The sequence below is a fragment of the Dama dama genome, chromosome 22 (genome assembly GCF_033118175.1).
Source record: "Dama dama isolate Ldn47 chromosome 22, ASM3311817v1, whole genome shotgun sequence".
NCBI classification, from domain to species: Eukaryota; Metazoa; Chordata; class Mammalia; order Artiodactyla; family Cervidae; genus Dama; species Dama dama.
The window spans coordinates 48,889,033-48,911,659 of NC_083702.1; the positions used below are offsets into that span (position 1 = coordinate 48,889,033).

Below are 22,627 nucleotides of genomic sequence, written 5' to 3' on the forward strand. Positions count from 1 at the left end.
AAGAGTTGCTGTCTGGTTGCCTCTTTTTACAGAGAGATTTAGAGTGGGAGAAAGGGAATACGGCAGGAGGGGTAGGAAGTGGGGGAGTGAGGGATAGGAAGCGGGGGAGTGACACTAATTTTGAGGAGTAGGGAAGTGAACAAGAAAGTATGTAAGAAAGTTTAGCAGAGTTGAGGAGCCATTTGTGCTTTGTGGCCATTAGTGTAAAATGCTTTGTGTAAAAACCAATATTATAAAATAATTATCCTTCAATTAAATAAATAAAAACTTTTGTCAGTACACTAGCAAACCAGAGGCAGTTGTGGTTATAGAAATAATTTGTAGCTTAGTCTAACTAGAAAAGTTTAAACTAAAAAAATCCACCTTCATGGTCAAACATGCAGTATACCAGCTTTATTTTCCTTTACACCAAATCCTAGTCCATTACTTTTTAGCCCATGAAACTCTGCTTTTTTCCATTCTTGCATTCTTAACCCAGATCATCCTACAAGTAAAATTTTAGATACTCAAAATCAACAATGTAGCAGGGGGAGATACCATTACATAAAACACTAGAGTCAAATTTCATTTCCTCTGTGGAAGAAAAGACTAACAACAAATTACATTATTTCCTTTAAACAATTTATGTATAAATTTATTTCTGTGGCAGAATGCAATTAGCTGCCAAATAAATATGATCCCGCCGAAGACTTGAAGTTAGCTCAAATCACACAGCTTGGTAAATCAAGCATACAGGCAGCACTACAGCAGCAGAATGAAGGACTAATTATTGAGTAGTCCCCTTTGTTTCTGGACATAGGCCAGAGAGGTTGTGACTGACACTAATTCAAGCATTCGCCGGAGAGGTTGTGACTGACACTAATTCAAGCATTATGGGAAACTCAACTAACATTGGAGATTAGCTTGTTCCATATTTGTACAAAGGGAATACAGATACTTTCTTCCTAAGGGCCTCATACTGATTAAATAAGAGAATTTATGGACCATTCCCGACAGGTAAGTAGGTGCCCAGTAAGTATCAGTTTTCTTCCTTCTTCCAGTTGGTTCCCTTTCCTTTGAATCATTTCTGGCCAGTAAGCAGTCTTAAGTTGGTTCCACATCGGCCTAGGACACAGAAGTGCCCTCCCTACTTTATAATTCCTCCATCAAATCCCGAAGTTTACGAGTGCACAAGAACCACCTGCAGAGGTTGTTAAACTGCAGTCTTGAATTCCACCCTGCAGAGATTCAGCAAGTTGCTGTCAAACCTAGAAATCTGCATGTTTGATATTTATTAGAGTTGTTTAAAATATATGTGGACTTGATTGTTGGCATCATAATTCATATTTGGAGATGTTCTGTCATGTTTGTGCGTTAGTACCAAAAAATTTAAAAACTGGCTACAGTGCTGATTTGCTATATAACTAAAATTTTAAGAATACCCTGTTTTAAAATTCCCTTTATTTCCTTAGATCTTTATGAAACAGTTCATCTTTTGCAGATCATAGTGCTTTATTAAACATATTCATGTATTCTTTTCCCATTTCTTTTAACACAAAAAATTTACTCAATGATCAGTAATTTTCATCTGACATTTCACTAAGTACAGGATTCATGATGTCAACATTATTAGATCAGTCATTCTAGTGGGTCACACAAGTTTATCCTCATTGTGCCAAATACCCACTTAAAAGATAAGCTGAATAACAGATGCCTCCAGGTGTATACAACAACCTCAGTTTCTTGAAGTTAGCTAGTACTGTTCAACAGGTCAGATTGCTAGTCTACAAAAATAAACTGGAAAAGACTCAAGTGTACAGCTTTACATATCAAATGGCAAGTTCATTTCAACAAGAACCTCTACAACTAACTGTTCATTTGTACAAGTTCTCTGCTATCATTGCAAAGCCTCTCCCGAACAAAGTTATAAGTTTAAAATTTAAAACAAGCTTGATGAAATAAAATGTACCAGGTGGCTTTTCTGTAGCAGAAATTAATTACAACCATTTTTTCTCAAGCAATTTTAAAGACAAGCCAAGTTGAAAATAAATATTCAAGCACACAGTAAACTAAAGTCTATATGTAGAAATTCAGGTACAAAGCACAGCAGAGCCTATGAAGATAATTTAGAAATATAAACTAGCAACAAAGCAATAATTTCTTTCAAATAACAGGAAAAAGTTCTCCAATACCATTATTGAGATCATTTAGTGTTTATTAATTTCAGAGTTTTTTTTAAATCCTGTTTCTAATTATATTTGATCACAATATACCAACAGATACTTCCCTGGTGGCTCAGAGAGTAAAGCGTCTGCCTACAATGCAGGAGACCTAGGTTCAATCCCTGGATCAGGAAGATCTCCTGGAGAAGGTAATGGCAACCCACTCCCAGTATTCTTGCCTGGAAAATCCAAATCGACGGAGGAGCCTGGTAGGCTACAGTCCATGGGGTCACAGAGAGTCAGACACGACTGAGCGACTTCACTTTCTTTCTTTATACCAACAGATAAATCATACTGGATGAAATAAATGGCAATTTAATTTCTGATTAACTCCTTAATGACGTTCCAGATTTGTATATGGTAGAAAGGTTCAGGAAACTGGATTTGCATAAATCCCTGCTGGTATGGGGATTTTAAAAGTTAAGTTTTGTTTTTATCCATTTGTTGATCCACATTATTAATGTAAAACTCTTAAGGGTTTGCAAACAAACACTTAAGCTTTGGGTGTTGGAGTGATTTAAGTTCTCAGGAGTGCTATTTTGACTTACTGACTTAAGAGTATCACCTCCTTTCTTCCCCTTGCTCATTAAAAAAAAAAACAGTGCAGAATGGTAGCAAATTTCCAAACTTAAAAAAAATTAAGATTTTTCAAACTTGGATTAAAGCCTTAGTTAAGATATATGCCGAATATATATTCCACTTTAAAAATTTTTATGAAATTGAACATGAAACAAAGATGAATTCCAGCTAAGTCATACTCTTTTAGAATGAACGAGGCATGAGACGTTATTAAGATATGACACACTTATCATCCGTAACCAAAAAATTCAATTCCCTGCCTGAAGTTGATGTGGAAAATGATACAAAGTCTACTGCTGCTTTAAAGGACTGTAAGATAACATTTTAAAAGCCTGTCAAACATTGATAGCACTTATCAATATACTTAATCTTCAGCATTAATCTGTGGAGCCCATTCCACTCAATTTAAGTCACATATCCATATTTGCTTTTACTGTGTTTTTTAAAAGGGGTACTGCTAATAATTTAAGCCATCCTTGTGCCAGGTGGCACAAGTGGTTAAGAATCCATCTGCCAAGCAGGAGACATGGGTTTGCTCCCTGTGTTGGGAAGATCCCCTGGAATAGGAAATCACAACCCACTTCAGTATTCTTGCCTGAAAAATTCCATGGACAAAGGAACTTGATGGGTTATAGTCCATGGAGTCACAAAGAGTTGGGCACAACTGAGTATGTAAGCATGTGAGACAAAATAGATGTGAAGAATTCTTTTTTATATCTTGGATGCTTCAGATAATTCTTAAGAACTTAAAATGATTCATGTGTTCCTCCTTAATATGAAACTCTTTTAACATAGCTTCTGACCAGCAAAGAAATGTTCCTTAGGCACTGTAAGGTTTATTAATGATGGAGCATGAACCCAGGTTGAAGTGTACAGTTTGGTGTAACTACTGACTGTTAACAAGCACTGTCTTACCTGCTGAGAGCAAGAAATGCCTTTACCCCACTAATCCTGAGATTCTTGAGGAAAAACTAATTTCACAAACAACTTTTGAAAGAATCCATATATAATAATAATCCTAAGAACTGCACATAGTCAGGGCATTAGAAAAGATGTTTTCTTTTGTAAGGCATCAATGATTAAATTAATATAATGCATGTCTAATACAAGATGGTTAATACTCACAAAACCATGAATCTTTTCTTTTAACCTTCTCTAGTTCCTGCTACTTTTACCACCTTAAATAATAAAAGAATGCCTCTTGGTCTAATCAACTATGGTTATTAAAAAAAACTAATTAAAACATCTGAAACTATTAGGCACATCAAAGGTACAGTTTATGTAGTTCAAGGTTCCCTTCTTAAGGGGCAGATGAGTTACCTGGCACATTATACATATGGAACTGTAAAGATCATCCACTAAATTCAACTTCACATTTTTAGTTAAACTGAAAGACTTATATAGTAAATATTCAAATACACCATATCTTCAGTTACAACTGAATAAGTGTAACATTTTACCAGATAAAAAGCTGGAATTTAAGTATGAGAAACCTTCATACACTGTGCTAGTATTGGTCTCTTCTTTTTAGACAAAAGCCAGTCAGTCAGTCATCAATACTTTCAACACAGCAGTTAGAAGATAAACGTCCAAAACAGGTGACTCGGTTGTAGTCCATAATTTAGCAATTCAATGCCACTGGCATCATAATGCTGTGGAGAACAACTGTATCTCCATATTTTAGTCAGATTTGTCTTTTTTCTTTCCTGTTAAGGGCACTTTGTTTACAACAGCAGACCCAACAGCTGTAACACCTCCAGCCACAGCAGACACGCCCCCTTTCACCAGCCCTATTCCCATGGAAGGCACAGTTGTAACAGCTGTTTTGGTCACCTCCAGACTCTTTCCACCAATCCAAGCCACGCCACCAATGGTGGCACCAACAGCTCCCTTTGTAACACTGAAGATACCCCCAGTCACACGGGACAGCATGCCTGGTTGCTGTTGTGGGTGATCTTTCATTGAACCTAATGAGAGAAAATATAAGACAGTCAAATGTAAGTCTTTATAAAAACAGTACAAATCACTGAGTAGCCTGACTTCCTAACAATCAGGAGACTGTACTGATAAGGTCAACCAAATAAACACATATCTGATCAAGACAGGAAGAGCTATTCCCTCAAGGGTATAACTGTCCATGTTTTTAAAACATCTTGGTCCAATGCTAAGTCTTAGTATCTATGAGAAGAAATGCTTTAAAGACTTGACAACTTTCATAAAATAGAAAACTAGTTTAAGTGTTTCCTTGATTTACAGTTTTGTTGCTGTTAATTTTTTAAAAAGCTTTGTTTTATAACCTAAAAGGATGAAAAAAAGATAAATATATTTAGCCCTTATTTCCTTGATAGAATTCAGTCATTATTGAAAAAAGCTTCCTCATTTAAAGCACTGGTTCTCAAGTTGTGGTCTGGAACCCCTGAGTATCCCCAGGACTATTTAAGGGGTTACAAACTGCTTTCATAGTAATACTAACACATCAATGTTAACATGTCTTTTCACTTTCATTCTGTCACCAGTCTACAACAGGATTTTCCAGAAGCTTAATGATGTGCAGTAACACAACAGACTAAACACAGAAGCAACTATGAGAATCTAGCTCTCTTCTATTAATCCAAATATTAAAGAGATCTGCAAAAATTTTAAAACAATGTGAGGAATTCCCTGCTGGTTCAGTGGTTAGGACCAGGGCCTCGGTTCATTCCCTCGTTGGGGAACTAAAATCCTGCAAGCCATGGCACTGCCACAAACAAAATGTCACTCTGCTCACAATGTTATTTTTCTTTTTTTTTTGGAAAATAGTTGTATATTTTTAAAAAAATGTGTTATATTTATATGGGCCTGTTGAATTCTCTTCATAGTAAAATACTTAGTTTCTGTTTTTATTGTTAATATGGCAAGTACCAACAAAGACACAAGCTCTTTGGAATCCTCAAGTTTTGAAAGTAGAAAGCATCCCAAGATGAAATAATTGGAGAACCACTTATTTAAGTATATTCGGGTTTCTATTCTATGCGTTCCTTCATAATGTATCTTAAGAGCTAATACTATATGTAAAAACAGGAAAATTATTCATCACCTACATAAAATCTTTTTTGTAATGAGAAAACCATAGCTATGGTTAATATTTCCACAGCCTCAGTAATTTTTATAGAATAGAATATGTGATTTAAGCATCTAGTTTGTAAAAACTCTTCATATACTCCCAGAAAAGGAGCATCAATATGAGAAATTCAGATTTACTGTCAGGAGTTTTTTGTTTGTTTAATAGAGGCACTCAAATTGGCATGTAACCCAAACCCCAGCATAAAATGACTAGCAGGAAGACGTCATAAAAATTCGTTTCTGCCACCCTCAAATACACAGAGATCTTTTCTCCTTCATAATCTAGTGACTCAGGCAGCAACAACACATGAGCAGTGGTGTTTTTATTTTTTTTTAACTTCATGAAAAAATACTTGGTAACTATAAAAAGTCAGGCTATAACCACTAAAAAGGTATAATCTCACACAAGAAAGGCAAATTCATGGATAAATAGGTTCAACTAAGACTACCAAAGCTACTAAATCGTGGTTATCAGATAACTCTGGGAAACCAACAATATTTAAAAGAGAAAAAATTCTGAAAATAGAGTTTCTTTAAATACACAAGGCACAAATTTACCTTGAGTAACATTTTCTTCTCATTGTTTGGAGAGTTTACATCATACTACAAGGAAGAAAGCCTCACTGCTTAGTCAAAATAGCTCACTTATAAAGATACAGCAATAGTTAAATTTATAAAACCAATTTTTTAATTGAAACTTTGAATAATAAGCATAATAGTTAATATAAATTTTAAAATAGCTGAAATAAGAGACTTAAGACACATATAAACATTTGAATATATTATAAAATTATGATGGTAATCAGGGTTAGTAACACTAGGAAAAGGGGTGGGGGGGATCTTGACTTGAGGATAAAACATAAAAACCTCATGCTGAATACCTCATTAGTATTATCCTTCTATGCTAAATTTGGTGTACATGCATTTAATGAAGACAATTTTTCTCCGTCAAATCAGACAAATTTTAATACTGTTATCACTGTGCTCTTAATTACCACCATATAAATTATTCACTTTGCAGACTACTTTTGTTTAACAGGTTGCCAATGTAAAGACACTGCTGAGGCTGTTGTCTTCCTTAACAGTCATGCTCCTGGACAGCCTTTATCTCTTTCCTGACGTCTTTCTCACAAGTCCTTATTTACTTTCTCATTGAGCCCTAACTTTTCTCTTCAATACTCCAGAGTTCTAGTCCCTAAAAAATAAAGCAAAGAAAACAGCTAGTTGTTTCTGTGTATAGTCTGGACATTCAGGTGTGCGTTTAGTGTTTCCAAAGATTTCTGAAGTAAAGATGAGAATAAAATGATTCCTGATGTCACGATTTTCAAACTAAAAAATAAATTAAGCAAACCCCAAGACCATATATTAAAAAAGGAAGTTACTTATTATAACATAGTCAATAACAGGAGTTTAACAAATCTCAAGTGCCTCCTGAATTAAGTTTTTGCAGTCCCTCCTTCCTCTGCACCCCACCCAATTCTTTACATATGAAAGGATGCTCTACTTGTGAAATGGTCTTAGAAGAAGAAAAGAGTAGCAGAAAAATAGATCTTAAACAATAAAACAGTTACATAGTGTCCCTATTCATAGTATCTATGCTTTCTTATTAAAAGCTAAGTGTTTAAGTATTTTTGGAACACATTTGCTGACAAAACAGGTTGTTACTTTAATAAAGACAATCTGAACTTTAATTCACTAGGATGTTTTTTCATTCTTACTGTTACAGATATGTACTTACCTTCTGGTGGTTCATCGCTAAGGTATGATGGGATTTCTTGTTGATTTTTATCTGTCTGATTCATGATCACCTAAAAAACACACACATTTCAATCTCAACCTCTGAAACTACTCTTATCATATGCTTATTAACACTTAATCAACTTTATTAAGTTGATAAACAACATTTTACTTATTTATTATTATTTTGGCCAAGCTATGCAGCCAGGCATTAAACTGAGACCATGACAATGAAAGCACAGAATCCTAACCACCAACCAGGGAATTCCTGATAAACAACATTTTAAAACACCCATAACAAGACTACTTCACCTTGTCTGTCTCCTACTTTGTGGTGTTGAGAAATACTTAAAATTACTAGTTGAAAACATAAATTTTAAATCAAGCAAAGACTGGCAGGCATGATACAGGCTCTATGTTGTTACTACAGCTTCAACTTAAATTGAAAATTACTAATTGAAATAAAGTTGAAAGGTGGGAGTCAGCAGACAAAAATGTTAAGTGCTTCCTCCTACAGAATATTTTATTTCACAACAGACCTAAAGAAAAACCTGTTTAGTCGCTAAGTTGTGTCTGATTCTGCAACCCCATAGGCTGCCGCATGCCAGGCTTCCCAGTTCTCACTATCTCCCGGAGTTTGCTCAAACCCATGTCCATTGAGTTGACGCCATCTAATCATCTCATTCTCTGGTACCCCCTACTCCTCCTGCCCTCAATCTTTCCCAGTATCAAAGTCTTTTCCAGTGAGTCAGCTCTTCCCATCAAGGGGCCAAAGTATTGGAGCTTCAGCTTCAGCATCAGTCCTCCCAATGAATATTCAGGGTTGATTTCTTTTAGGATTGACTGGTTTGGTCTCTTTGATGTCCAAGGGACTCTCAAGAGTCTCCTCCAACACCACAGTTCAAAAGCATCCATCATCCATCAGCTCTCAGCCTTCTTTATGGTTCAATTCTCATATCCATACATATCTAGTGGAAAAACTATAGCCTTAACTAGACAAACATTTGTCAACAAAGTGATGTCTCTGTTTTTTAATATGCTGTCTAGGTTTGTCATAGCTTTTCTTTCAAGGAGCAAGTGTCTTTTAATTTCATGCCTGCAGTCACTGTCTACAGTGATTTTGGAGTCCAAGAAAATAAAGTCTGTCACTGTTTCCATTGTTTCCCCATCTGTTTGCCATGAAGTAATGGGAGCAGATGACATGATCTTAGTTTTTTGAGTGTTGAGTTTTAAGCCAGCTTTTTCACTCTCCTCATTCACCCTCATCAAGAGGCTCTTTAGTTCCTCTTCACTTTCTGCATATCTGGGGTTATTTATATTTCTCCCAGCATTCTTGATTCCAGCCTGTGATTCATCCAGCCTGGCATTTCACATGATATACTCTGCATATAAGTTAAATAAGCAGGGTGACAATATACAGCCTTGATTCCTTTCCCAATTTTGTACCAGTCTGTTGTTCCACATGAGTTTTAACTGTTGCTTCTTGACCTACATAGAGTTTTCTCAGGAGACTGGTAAGGTGGTCTGGTATTCCCATCTCCTTAAGAATTTTCCAGTTTGTAGTGATCCACACAGTCAAAGGTTTAAAGTAGTCAATGAAGCAGAAGTAGATGTTTTTCTGGAATTCCTTTGCTCTCTCTGTGATCCAACACATGTTGGCAATTTGATCACTGGTTCCTCTGCCTTTTCTAAATCCAGCTTATACCTCTGGAAGTACATCTAGTATTCTCTACAGACTACTGGTTAACTATCATTTATTTCACAAGAGACTTAAAGAAAAACTATACTATGAACTAAAAGAAAAAATTCTATCTGAAAATTTTCATAAAAACATGACATTCTTCTATAGAGATGACTGCACCAATCTGAATCACTTAGAGAAGGATTTTGATTGTATTGTTATCAGAGCTCTTATAAACAGAAGTGTTCACTAGCAAACTAATACAAAATCTACTATTAAAAATACATTATACTATGATTATGTCTAAGTACAAGTAATAAGGGAAAGTAAGAAATAAAATAAGCTATGCTGGGATGAAAAACATAAACTTTCTTTGCCCAATTTTCTTTACTATCTTAAAATATTTGCTTTAATATTCACTTGACTAAGTAAAGATTTCAAAAAGTCAAGACTGGTCTAAAAGCTTTCTCGCTTGGCCAGAAAACTAGGGTTGTGACCTCAGTAGTCAAATAAGTATTTACTAATCATAAAACCACAGAGCCTAAATTATTAAATCTGTAAATATACAATAGAGATTTTAAAGAATATTATAAAATCCTGCCATCAGCAAAACAACATGGATGAACCTTGAGGGTAGTATTTTAAGTGAAATAAGTCAGAGAAAGACGAATAGTGTATAATCTCAATTATATATGAAATCTAAAAAAGCCAAACTTAAAGATAAGGTGGTTACAAGGGGCTGGGGGTGTAGAGTTGGGGAAATAACATGTTGGTCAAAGGGTACAAACTTTCCATTATAAGAGGAATAAGTTCTGAGGATCTAATGTACAGCATGATAACTACAGTTAAAAATACTGTATTGTATGCTTGAAAGTTGCTAACAGATTTTTTAAAGTTCTCACCATAACAACAACAACAAAGGTAATTATGAGTTAAGGATGTGTTAACTAACCTTAATCTGGTAAACATTTCGCAATAAATGTGTATCAAACCATCATATTATACACCTTAGACTTACACAATGCTGTATGTCAATTATATCTCAAGAAAGCTAGGAAAAAAGAATATTGTGAAAACAGTATACTTTAATATGCTGATTAATTGACAGATTGAGTACCTACTATGTGTCATGTTTTATGCATGGGATATAGCTGTGATCAGTACAGACCAAAACTCTGCCATCATGAACACCCCATATTGTCTAGTGGGAAAGACAATAAACATGCAAAGAATATACTGTATATTGGGGCTTCGCTGGTGGCTCAAATGGTGAAGAATCTGCCGGCAACGCAGGAGAACCAGGTTGAATCCCTGGATTAGGAAGATCCCCTGGAGAAGGAAGTGGCTACCCATGCCAGTATTCCTGCTTGGAGAATTCCATGGACAGAGGAGCCTGGAGGGCTACAGTCCATGGGATGGCAAAGAGTCAGACATGACTGAGCAACTTTCAGTTTCATATTGTGTATCAGATAATGTTACCTGCTGTGGAAAAAAAAGATGAAGGGGAGAGGATGTAATATTTTAACTGGGAGAGTCTTTGAAGGCCTCGTTGTGGTGACATCCCAAACGAGTTAAGGACACAAGGTAGTTCAGTCAAGTGCCCTCAAGGCAAAAAAAACAATAAAAGCAAAGGTCCTGAAGTAGGAGCTTACCACAAACAGGAAGGAACAGCCAGAAAAATGTGGTGGGGGCTGCAGCAAAGGGCAGTAGGAAAGGAGGTCAAAGAGTGAGGTGTGGGTGACACAGTCCCTTACAGGCCAGAGAGGCAATTATCTTATAACTCTGAGATGGGGAGCCAGTGAAAGGCACTGACCAGAGGGGTCATGTGTTCTGAGTTACCCTTTTTAAAGATCATTCTGGCTGTGTGGGGAGAACAAGCAATCAGAAACAAGAACAGAAAAACCTGTTAGCCTCAACCTAGGGTTTTCAGGGTTTACACGTACTGCAGTGTTTATCAGACTAATGTTAAGGGATCAGAGGAGGGTCAGGGAAAGTTCCCTTTTCCTTTATGACTCCTATTGCTTTTAAGCATCAGCTGATCAAATAAAAAGTCATTCACATTTCCTTCTATATGTCAGTAAGCCAGGCAAAACACACTGGTGGTAAATGAGGGTGCTAGAGGTAGCAGTCTGAGAAGTGAGACTCTTCAAAGGTAATTTAACTTCATTAATTCAACTTGAACCATCTTTAAAACTTAAAGGGTGTGTAACTGCAGCCTCAGCATTCAGCAGCATACACCCTGTGCTTAAATAAGTAATTTTTAGGTGCTCTAATGAAAAGCCTGACTCAGACCACAGATCAAGCGCACCTCATCTTATGCTGGTCTTGTTGTCACTTTAATGTGTTTCATACACACTTAAGATTTTAAAAGTAACACTGAAGATATGTAATTTCTGACAACAACAATAATTAAATATCTGAAAGAGTATCAGCTGATGCATTACTAGGAGTTCCTGATTTGCTTTAATTTTGAAACTCTCTTAAGCCAGAAAGTTAAATTTATTTTCATTCTCATTTTTATATTTCTTTAACTTATCGTCACGTTAAGATCATGAGAATTATACAGCACAGTGTTTAAAGTTTTGGGATCAGAGACCCTGCATTTGAATCCCAACTTGACTATATAAACTATATGGCTGAGGACAAATAACTTCACCAGATCCTTGCAGTTCAGGAAACAGAAATTAAAGATATTCTAGCCCTCACTCTGAAAATACTACTTAACAATTGAAAACAAAAACATGCAGAAACTCCTGGCAGAATGGCTAGGAGTGTGTGTGCCCTTTCTTGAGGAATAACTATTTTGGAGCCACTTTCTTCCCCATTGTTGTAGTCACTTCAGTCCTGTCCGACTCTTTGTGACCCCGTGGACTGTAGCCCGCCAGGCTCCTCTGTCCATGGAATTTCCCAGGCAAGAATACTGGAGTGGGTTGCCGTTTCCTTCTCCAGGGGATCTTGGACTTGAACCCATATCTCCTGCATTCCAGGTGGATTCTTTACCACTGAGCTACCTGGGATACCCACTTTCTTCCCCACTGAACTGTTAATTCAAAAGGAGAGACACTTTGTCTGCCTTACTCAGCACTAAACCCAGTATCTGTATACCAGGAGATTATTTGGGTGATCAAGTAATTAATAGATGTCACAATATTCTGTACAGAAATACAAGGATATTATATACACATACACCTTTCATATTTTAGCTGAAGTTATAAAACAGACATGGTAGTAACTACATACATTTTAAAACTGCTTTTCTGTATATATCCCACAAATTCCTACCAAAAGTCTTGCCTTTTCCTCCTAATACAGAATTCCTTTAAAAAAAAACAAACAAAACGTAATGTCTTCACATTTATCTACCTTGTAGTTTAAAAAAGAAAAAGACCATCATTTTAAAAGATCAGAGCTGTTTTATTCTGATAGCATAAAAGACATATGCAAATTCATCTAAATACTATGAAGTGACTATTCTCCTGCCAACAGGCAATGAGGAGCCATCAGCCAAGTAATACCGTCAGATCTGTATTTTAAGAAGCTAACTAAAGCAAGATCAGGTGGAAGGACAGAGATTAAATACAGCAAGTGGCTACTTTATAATCTAATGAGATAGAACAGTACTCTGAACTCTTGTCAGTTGTTCTTGTCTAAATAAATGTTTAGACCAAAACCCTAGGAGTCACCCTTGATTTCCTTTAACATTCCCATCAAATCGTTGGTAAGTTCTGTTGCCTGAATAAGTCCAAGATACAACTACTACACATCACCTCTTCTGATACCTCTTTTGACTAAGCCATCACAATCTCTTATTTGGACAACTACAAAGTCTCTTAACCAGCCTCCGAGCTTCCATCTTTGCTCTTCCTTCAGTCTAGCCATGTCATACTCTGCTTAAAACCCTCCAGCTGCTTCCTATTTTTCTCAGAATAAAATCCAGAGTCCTTCCCTTCGCCTTTGAGGGTCAACATCTAATACCCTGATAGCATCTCCTACCATTCTGTTTCTTGCTCACTCCAGCCTGACAACATAGGTTTCTTTGCTCATCTTTTCCTGAAAGGCTCTTCCCCAATACATGTACATGGCTTGATTCCTTACTTCCTTCAGGTCTGTGCAAATGTCCCCTTCTCAGAGGTCTTCCCTGACTACCCTAAGATAGATTAGCACCTTCCTAACTCCTTTCCCTACCATTTTCATCTAACACTGCTCTATTTTCTTCATTGCTTTTACTGTCACTTGATATACATGTTTACTCTGTGTCTCTCCCAATTAGAATGAAAGCTCTATTGTAACAAAGCTTGGTTTTGTCGCTGCTTCATTCCCTTCATTCCCAGAGCCTTAATCAATGCTGATTAAGTGGATACTCAAATACTTGAATTTTTTGTGTGAAGTAGAACATAACTTGGGTATTAATGTGAGATAGAAGGAGAATATAGGATATAAAATTTCTAGTGTGAGAAATAGAAATGATGAAGACAGGAGGCAGGAGAGAGGAAACGAATGCTGAGAGAGATGGACTTTTTTTTTTTAATGTTTACTTTATTGCAATAACAACACTTAACCACGAGATCTCCCCTTTAACAAATAAGTGTACACTGACTGTTGACTATGACCTGTTCCTGAAAAGCTATTTGAGATACCTTCAGAGCATCCACAGGAGACATTTAGCAGTCAATTGGACTTAAAGGGCCTGAAACTTAGCATGAAGTCTGAGTTAGAACTGAGGTCCTAAGAATGGTCTGAAGTGACAGCTGAAGTTGCATGGGGTAAGTGGTATGATCAAGGAAAAGTGCAGTAACAGAATAGATTGATAAGCTTAATTGGACTGTTCATATTTAAGAAGTGAGCAAGAGAAACCAGCAAAAACAAAATATACCTAAAGATAGATAAATGAGTAGAGTCTCATGGATAGCAAGAGATGAATTCGTAAGCTTCCTAAAGATACATACAACACAGACATTAAAATCATTTATGAAGATTAAATACTATGGGGAACTGTTAATGTTCTGTTTAGAGGATAAAAAAGGCATATATCACATGATACTATTTTTTTCAAGTGCACATAAAAGACTGAAGGTAAATATGCACGCTAAGTTGCTTCAGTCATGTCCGACTCTTTGCAACCCTATGGACTGTAGCCTGCCAGCTTCCTCTGTCCATGGGATTCTCCAGGCAAGAATACTAGAATGGAGTTGTCATTTCCTCCTCCAGGGGATCTTCCTGACACAGGGATCAAACCTGCATTTCTTGCATCTCGTGGATTGACAGGAGGGTTCTTTACCACTAGCGCCACCTGGGAAGCCCCAAAGTGCTAACAAAGATTGCCACTACGGGATAGAAATTATATATATGGTGAGGAGGAAGAGATACATAGTATTTCTATAGAGAGAGAAATACATATACTTACCACATATATTTTAATTTTTTACCATAAACATGTATTGATTTTATAATTAAAGAAAATTATATTTTTAAGTCTTAGAAATCAGTGATATTCACAAAGGGTATTTTTAAAGATGACACAGTTCATCTATATAGTTATTGTAACTAATAGGGTTTTTATCCTTAGATCAAGTTGATCATCTAAAAAGCACTGTTCCTGAATCACAAAATGCTGACTTGAAGAAAATGACATCACTGAGTTTTATTCATGGTTATGTTCCCTCCCCCTCCCCCACCCCAGTCCTGACAGCACACCAAGACCTCCACTCTTATAGCTCTTTTCCCTGATTTGCAATTTGAAAATCTTATTTATAATTCTTACCATTTTATAGTACATATTTTGGTTGTAAGCTGAAACACAGTATTTGTGGAATAAATGGAATAAAAATATAATTTGTATCCACACTACCTTTAAGCATCACAAGAAAATATGCAAACCAATACATGATCCAAATTTCTGGTTAAAAAAAAAAAACTTTCAGCTGGATTCATGCTCTTCAAATGTACCTCTTGAAGAATAGGCAGTGGTATGCCAGGAGCTTCAAGAACCATAGGCGAGACATAACACATAAATTATACTACACAGTAATTCAAAATAGTTTTATTTTTAAATATACACTAACTAAAATGCTAAATGAAAAGTGCTTGGGAATTTTTTAAGACAACTAGACTTCCAATAAATGTCCTTCTTGCCTGTAACTTCTTTTAGGGTGTGGTGTTCAGTCACTAAGTCATGTCCAGCTCACCCTCTGCTGCCCCCTTCTCCTCTTGCCTTCACTCTTTCCCAGCATCAGGAACTTCAGAGTATGATTTACCAGTTCTTTTCCCTGCCCAACCACACTCCACCTCCCCTGAGTTTACCCCATTCTTAAATTACATATACACTTACATTTACTAGTATTATCAATAGTTACAAACAGGATTACCAATAAATAATACAAAGTCTAGAGTTGTGCAGGCCAGAACCTGGCTATCTAGACTGAAACAACTTGATTTTGAAAGCCCTAAGAGGCCATAAAGATTGATTTTTGTTTTGCATATATATATATTTTAATGTCTACATTTCTTGTACGTCACTCATATTAACAGCAAGTATGTAGTATTAAAATTCCTACAGAACACTTTAGGGTAATAAAAATTGTGTAAAAGCTTTTTAAGTATATTTAAGTATATGGAATATATTTTTCTGAATCCAACACACCACTTTTCCTTATAAAGGTATTTTTGCTAAAATCCTTAACTATCTGTAATACTATCTTTACTTTTTACTCACATAAACCATTCCCAACTTCTACACACATATATGTGCCAAACTTCTGGTGGTATTACCTCTTCATGGATATAATCACTTCATCACTAGGAGAAATACTTTTTATATTACCATCCTGGTCATTATCATCATTACACTTTTATCTCTTAAATATGGAATTGTAAAGACAAATACACCCCTAATATTCTAAAACTGGAAGAGGTAAATAATCTACTTAGTAAAATTTTAAAGTATACACATGAAGACAAATAACAACTGACAATGAAAGTATTGAAAAGACCATTTTAAAATGTTACCTTTAAACAACATTATTAAATTCTATGCAAACCATCAGCATAATTCAACATATACTTGGGTCCCTGCTATGTGCCAGGTACCCTGGTTTCATTGTGAAACCAGGTTTCAGTGTGAGTGTGATTAAACACATAGAGGACTATAAGTCAGAGTTTACAATCCAGTGGTTATATACTTTACCATCATTTATTTAGTTTCATTCAAAAACCAAAAAAATGCTGCTCTATAGGAACTCATAATGCACACAAATTTCTTTTTAAAAAATGTACTTTAATCTCAAAAATATACAAGCAACTCCTGCAGCTCAATTCCAGAAAAATAAATGACCCAATCAAAAACTAGGCCAAAGAACTAAACAGACATTTCTCCAAAGAAGACACACAGATGGCTAACAAACACATGAAAAGATGGTCAACATCACTCATTATCAGAGAAATGCAAATCAAAACCACAATGAGGTACCATTACACGCCAGTCAGGATGGCTGCTATCCAAAAGTCTATAAGCAATAAATGCTGGAGAGGGTGCAGAGAAAAGGGAACCCTCTTACACTGTTGGTGGGAACGCAAACTAGTACAGCCGCTATGGAGAACAGTGTGGAGATTTCTTAAAAAACTGGAAATAGAACTGCCATATGACCCAGCAATCCCACTCCTGGGCATACACACTGAGGAAACCAGATCTGAAAGAGACACATGCACCCCAATGTTCATCACAGCACTGTTTATAATAGCCAGGACATGGAAGCAACCTAGATGCCCATCAGCAGACGAATGGATAAGGAAGCTGTGGTACATATACACAATGGAATATTACTCAGCCATTAAAAAAGAATTCATTTGAATCAGTTCTAATGAGATGGATGAAACTGGAGCCCCTTATACAGAGTGAAGTAAGCCAGAAAGATAAAGACCATTACAGCATACTAACACATATATATGGAATTTAGAAAGATGGTAATGATAACCCTATACACAAAACAGAAAAAGAGACACAGATGTACAGAACAAACTTTTGGACTCTGTGGGAGAAGGTGAGGGTAGGATGTTTAGAGAGAACAGCATCGAAACATGTATATTATCTAGGGTGAAACAGATCACCAGCCCAGGCTGGATGCATGAGACAAGTGCTCGGGCCTGGTGCACTGGGAAGACCCAGAGGAATCGGGTGGAGAGGGAGGTGGGAAGGGGGATCGGGATGGGGAATACATGTAAATCCATGGCTGATTCATGTCAATGTATGACAAAACCCACTACAATACTGTAAAGTAATTAGCCTCCAGCTAATAAAAATAAAGGGAAAAAAAATAAAAATAAAAACTAGGGAAAAAAAAGAAATAAATTAAATTTGGAGGGACATCACACACGATTGGAGAACTGTCCAGACAACTTGGGACTTTTGAACTCAATAAATAAATTCATTTGTGGAGAAAAAAAAAAAGTACTTTCCTAAGAAGGGCAATAAAGACAGAAAACAGCCTTTAGATCAGGACAAATAATTTAACTTACTCTAAGGACATAATCAGTTTTACCATGTGGTCCTGACATGTGAATAAACGATTACAGTACTAACTAAAACTGGTCATGTTTCTTTAAGAAACTGAAATGTGAAAGAGTTCTTTACTGTAGACTGCAATTCATCAGCAGTTCCTTTAAGCATTTTAGGCCAGGGAGAGACAATTCTTGTCCAGTACAACAATATCATAGATGTAACAGCTGGCAAATATATTGAGCAAGGATTTATAACAACACTATTCTCTAGAGGGTAATTTCTTCCAATAATAGAAATAAGTAAACAAATGCCTCTATGAACCCCCTCCCTTTTTTAAAAGAAAACAAATGAATCAGTGTTGTTTACAGATATCTGTTATATAAAATTTTTGTTAATAATGAAAAGAAAATCTGAAAATAGTACTCAAATGTGCCTATGGCTCAATACCCCTGTGTACCAAGGGAAGTTAAAAAGCACTAACACACTGTATATGAAGCATAACTACAAAATGCAGTGCGTGACAGGTTACCTTCAAAGACACTTCAAAAATTTCTTACTAAACAGTAAGTGCCAATTTCCCTATAAGAAAAAGATTATTAGCTAAATTATTAGCTAAAAAAGACAATTAGCTAAATTATTAGCTAAAAAAGACAATTAGCTAAATTATTAGCTAAAAAAGACAATTAGCTAAATTATTCTACATATTTTAATATATGTAGAAACTTTGCCACGTTCTCACTCCTATGCTTTAGCTTCTTTGCCAAATAACTACAAGGAGTTTAAAAAATATATTTATACAGAGCTGTAGCCCACACACACCAACAAACAGTGTATATTATTCAAACACCAGCTTACTGTTTTTAGGCTTCTCTAGTTAACCAGCTCTCCTCAAGAGGCTCCTTTTAAAAACGGTCCCTGCCCATTAAATCAACAGCAAGTGAACGCAGGAAATGCACTGAATGTGTCAGGAAAGGAAAAGCAATCTGCCAGTAAAACCTAGAGCTGAGTGATAAGTAACAACCCACAGTATGGAGATGGCAGTTTGCAAGTGTTGCTCTGAAACGAAACATTAACCAGAATTACACTAACCTATCAAACCAAGTAACCAGCACACCAGCCATTTTCACTAAATTATACTTCATTAGTTCAACAGATAGCTGTGTCCCTACTATGTGTCAGACACTGTTAGACACTGAAGGTTCATTCTGAACAAGCATGTCAAGGCCCTCCTTGCAGGGGGTTCTATATAATCCAGCAAGGTACCTTCAGGAAGTAGCATAACAACAATTCAATGACTGAAACAAGAAAAAGCTACAGATTTTCCTGGAGTTAAAAAAGAACCACACACAAGATCTAACAATATTCTCTACATAATGGCATATTTTTACTGCACTTGCTTTCTAGTGTACATTATAACAAAAACTAAAGAAATGAAAGCGAAAAAAATCAAAACAGGATGCATATAAGTTTATTAAAAGTTACTTCCTTCTTGCTTTAAGAAAACAGACATGAGTACATACACTCAGACATATACCTGTTGATGTTATATCAATATTGCCGGGGAACTCTTGAGAGCACCCACACCAGTGGATGTTTTAAAGGTTAAACAACAAACAGCAAATAATCACAGACAGTAAATAAAGTGTTTTCATTTGGAATTAGCATAAGTGTTCACAAGGGCAGAATAAATAAACTCTCCTCCTTCCCTAGGTGTTTCTAAACCTTTCCCAGTGGCCCCTTCCCCCGCCCACCCCCCCACCCCCCATCCCTTTGGGCACTAGCAAGTCCTTTTTTTTTTTTTTCTTTAGCAGAGGGAGTGACGTGGCAGGAGAGGCAGAAAATGACCCTGAAGGAGCACTGGCTGAGGCTGAGCTCAGCACCTCCTCCCTCTGCTCCACGTTGTATACCCAGCAAACCCCACTCCCACAGAGTTCCAGAATTTCTGTCTTCTAACATACAAGAGGCGGTCTGTTTAGGAGAGAGGATCTGATCATACGTGGGAGCTTAGGGATCCGTCTTGAGGTGCGTGTGCATAGCAGGCATGGTTTTTATTTAGGCTTAGGAGGCACTGATGGCACTCAGGAGTGCTCCAGCGGTCCCCAGTCATCCCCCAGGGCCGTCACACCTCCGTCCATCGCTTCACTATCAAGCTCAGGTTAGGCGTGGGGGCAGAGCTACCTGGGAAGAGCACCGGGAATGTCCACTGGGGACCAAGGCTTGTGTGGTTGAACCCAAGAGAACCGTTTATCAACAGGTTAGGAGTGAGTGGGGCGGGGAAGCAAGCAGCCCCTCTGCAGCATCCCTCTCCTCTCCCAGGCTGCTGACATCCTCCCACCCCCCATTTTTCCGGCCTGACACCCCAGGAGGTAAGAAGTCAGGAGGAAGCGTCCAATGAGGGTCCCAATCTCAAACCCCGGCGGGGGAGTCAGAAACGAGTAAAGAGGTGGCGGGGGGAGGGTAACCCCGCCACCTAACCTCCACCCGTCCGCAACACGTTCCCGCCCCTCCCCCTTCCCCGTTCAGCAACCCCCCGCCACCATCACCACCAAAAAAGGCTCCGGGCAGCCAAGCCTGGGCAGGGAGGCAGTGAGGTGCAGAAAAGCTAACGGAAAAAGGCAAAAGAGGGGAGGGCAAGAAGCCGGGACGGCGCCCCCTACCCTCCCTGACCGACTTACCTCCGGGTCGGGGGCCGGCGCCGGGGCCGGGCGGAGGAGCGGGCAGCACCGAGGAAGGGCGAGGAGATTTCGGGCCTGAGCGGCGGGCACAGCCTCAGGCAGTCGCGGGCTCCGGAGACGCCTCCTCCGGCTGTGGAGCCAGAAGACACGGTTTGCGACGGCGGCCTCTGGCTGCGGACGTGGCGCCGGACGCGACCCGCCCCCTCCACCGCCTCCTCAGCTCCCGCCTCCTCCTACGGCTCGCGCTCCAACGCGCACGCGCACCCGGGGCCCCTCCCGCGCCCACCGGGCACACGCCCACCCGTTTCTCGAACTGCCCGGCCCTCCCAGCAGCCCCCAGCCGGTCGCCTCCCGACGTGCGCACGCGCGCCGCTCCCCAGCTTCAGGCCTACTGCAGCCCCTTCGCCCGCTGGGTGCTACCGCGAGAACCCCTGGCTGGCCTGCGCGCGCTCCCCCCTCCCGCCCCCTTTCCCGCCGCCGTCCAATCAGATCGGGCGAAGGGCGCGGAGCCCTAGGAACGCGTAGTCGGCTGCCCTGCGGCCCTAGCGCCAACGCCTCAGTTGCGCCCGAGATAACGGTCGCTCTGAATTCCGAACCTTCGCCCTAAGGAATATGAGACGGTTGTCAGTTTCTCCAGTCCTTCGCCTGAGGCCTCGACGTCCCCTTACCTCAGGAGGGTGAATGAGCTGGGCCTGCTCTCAGCCCTTCACTTTGGGGCTCCCTGAGAGCCTCTATTTACTCTCCAGGTGACAGGGGTGACGACAGAGACGCTGCTCATTTATTATTTTTTGTTGTTGAGAGACATTGCTCATTTATTATTGTCACTGTTTTTGTTATTTTTATTTGAAATCTCCTCTGCCCCTAGAATTGATCTTGGGAGAACTCGGCTTCGCCGCGGTCATCCACCGCTTACCGCATTGCCGAGTGCTCGCCGGAAGCTGGAAATTGGCAGGAGAGAGTGGGTGTTCAGTAATGAGCAGAGAAGTGAGTTGAAAATTAGAACACCCGGCTTCGCGCTCTTCTCTCGCCACCTGCCGCCTGGCACGGCGCCCATTGAGGTCTCCCGGCCCTGGCCGAGGCCCTGCTCGCTGTTCTGGAAGGTGTTGAGGGTAGCAGTGAGAGAACACAGTCTGCTCCTGGTCAGGTGAGGTGTCTCTGCGCTGCACAGTGAGAGTCGTGACATCCACCTCACGGGTGGTTATCAGGAGGAAAGGGTACCGAACTGGATAAACGGTATCTATTAACTTTTCCTTGCCTCTTTCCACATCTATGAAATAAAGATGACAGTAAGTCCACCAGGGGTTTTTCGAGAGAGAAAAGAGATGGTGGGTGTGAAAGGGGTAACTTTCATTCTTAGAATTCCTGTCTAGGTATGAAATCTTTCAGTTTGGTTAGCAAGACAAAAAAATACACTAATGTGTCTTTCAGTTCAGTCACTCAGTCGCATCTGACACTTTGCGACCCCAAGGACTGCAGCACACCAGGCTTCCCTGTCCATCAACTCCCGGGGCTTGCTCAGACTCATGTCCATTGAGTGGGTGATGCCATCCAACCATCTCATCCTCTGTCGTCCACTTCTCCTACCTTCAATCTTTCCCAGCATCAGGATCTTTTCCAGTGAGTCAGTTCTTTACATCAGGTCGCCAAAGTATAGGAGCTTCAGCTTCAGCATCAGTCCTTCCAATGAAATTCAGGATTGATTTCCTTTAGGATTGACTGGTGTAATCTCCTTGCAGTCCAAGCTCTCAAGAGTCTTCTCCAGCACCACAATTTGAAAGCATCAATGTGTGTTTAAGAAATACCTAATAACTCACAAAGTGTTTTTCGAATACAAAATAATCACCTGGATCATCAAAAAAGCAAGAGAGTTCCAGAAAACATCTTTTTCTGCTTTATTGACTATGCCAAAGCTTTGACTGTATGGATCATGATAAGCTGTGGAAAATTCTGAAAGATGTGGGAATACCAGACCACCTGAGCTGCCTCTTGAGAAACCTGTATGTAGGTTAGGAAGCAAAAGTTAGAACTGGATGTGGAACAACAGACTGATTCCAAATAGAAAAAGGAGTACGTTAAGCCTGTGTATTGTCACCCTGTGTATTTAACTTATATGCAGGGTACATCATAAGAAACGCTGGGCTGGAAGAAGCACAAGCTG

The 22,627-nt window shown here is 38.8% G+C and overlaps 1 protein-coding gene across 1 annotated transcript; it reads right to left on the reverse strand.

Annotated features, from left to right (window-relative positions):
* Nucleotides 1-378: 378 nt before the first annotated feature.
* On the reverse strand, nt 379-20,896 carry TMEM263 (transmembrane protein 263). The gene is made up of 4 exons (XM_061125441.1): nt 20,771-20,896; nt 20,470-20,599; nt 7,621-7,690; nt 379-4,747 (listed from the first exon to the last, which is right to left on the reverse strand). Exons 3-4 carry the CDS (start codon nt 7,682-7,684, stop codon nt 4,461-4,463), a joined length of 351 nt encoding a protein of 116 aa, XP_060981424.1. The 5' UTR covers nt 7,685-7,690; nt 20,470-20,599; nt 20,771-20,896; the 3' UTR covers nt 379-4,460.
* Between the last annotated feature and the right edge of the window lie 1,731 nt (nt 20,897-22,627).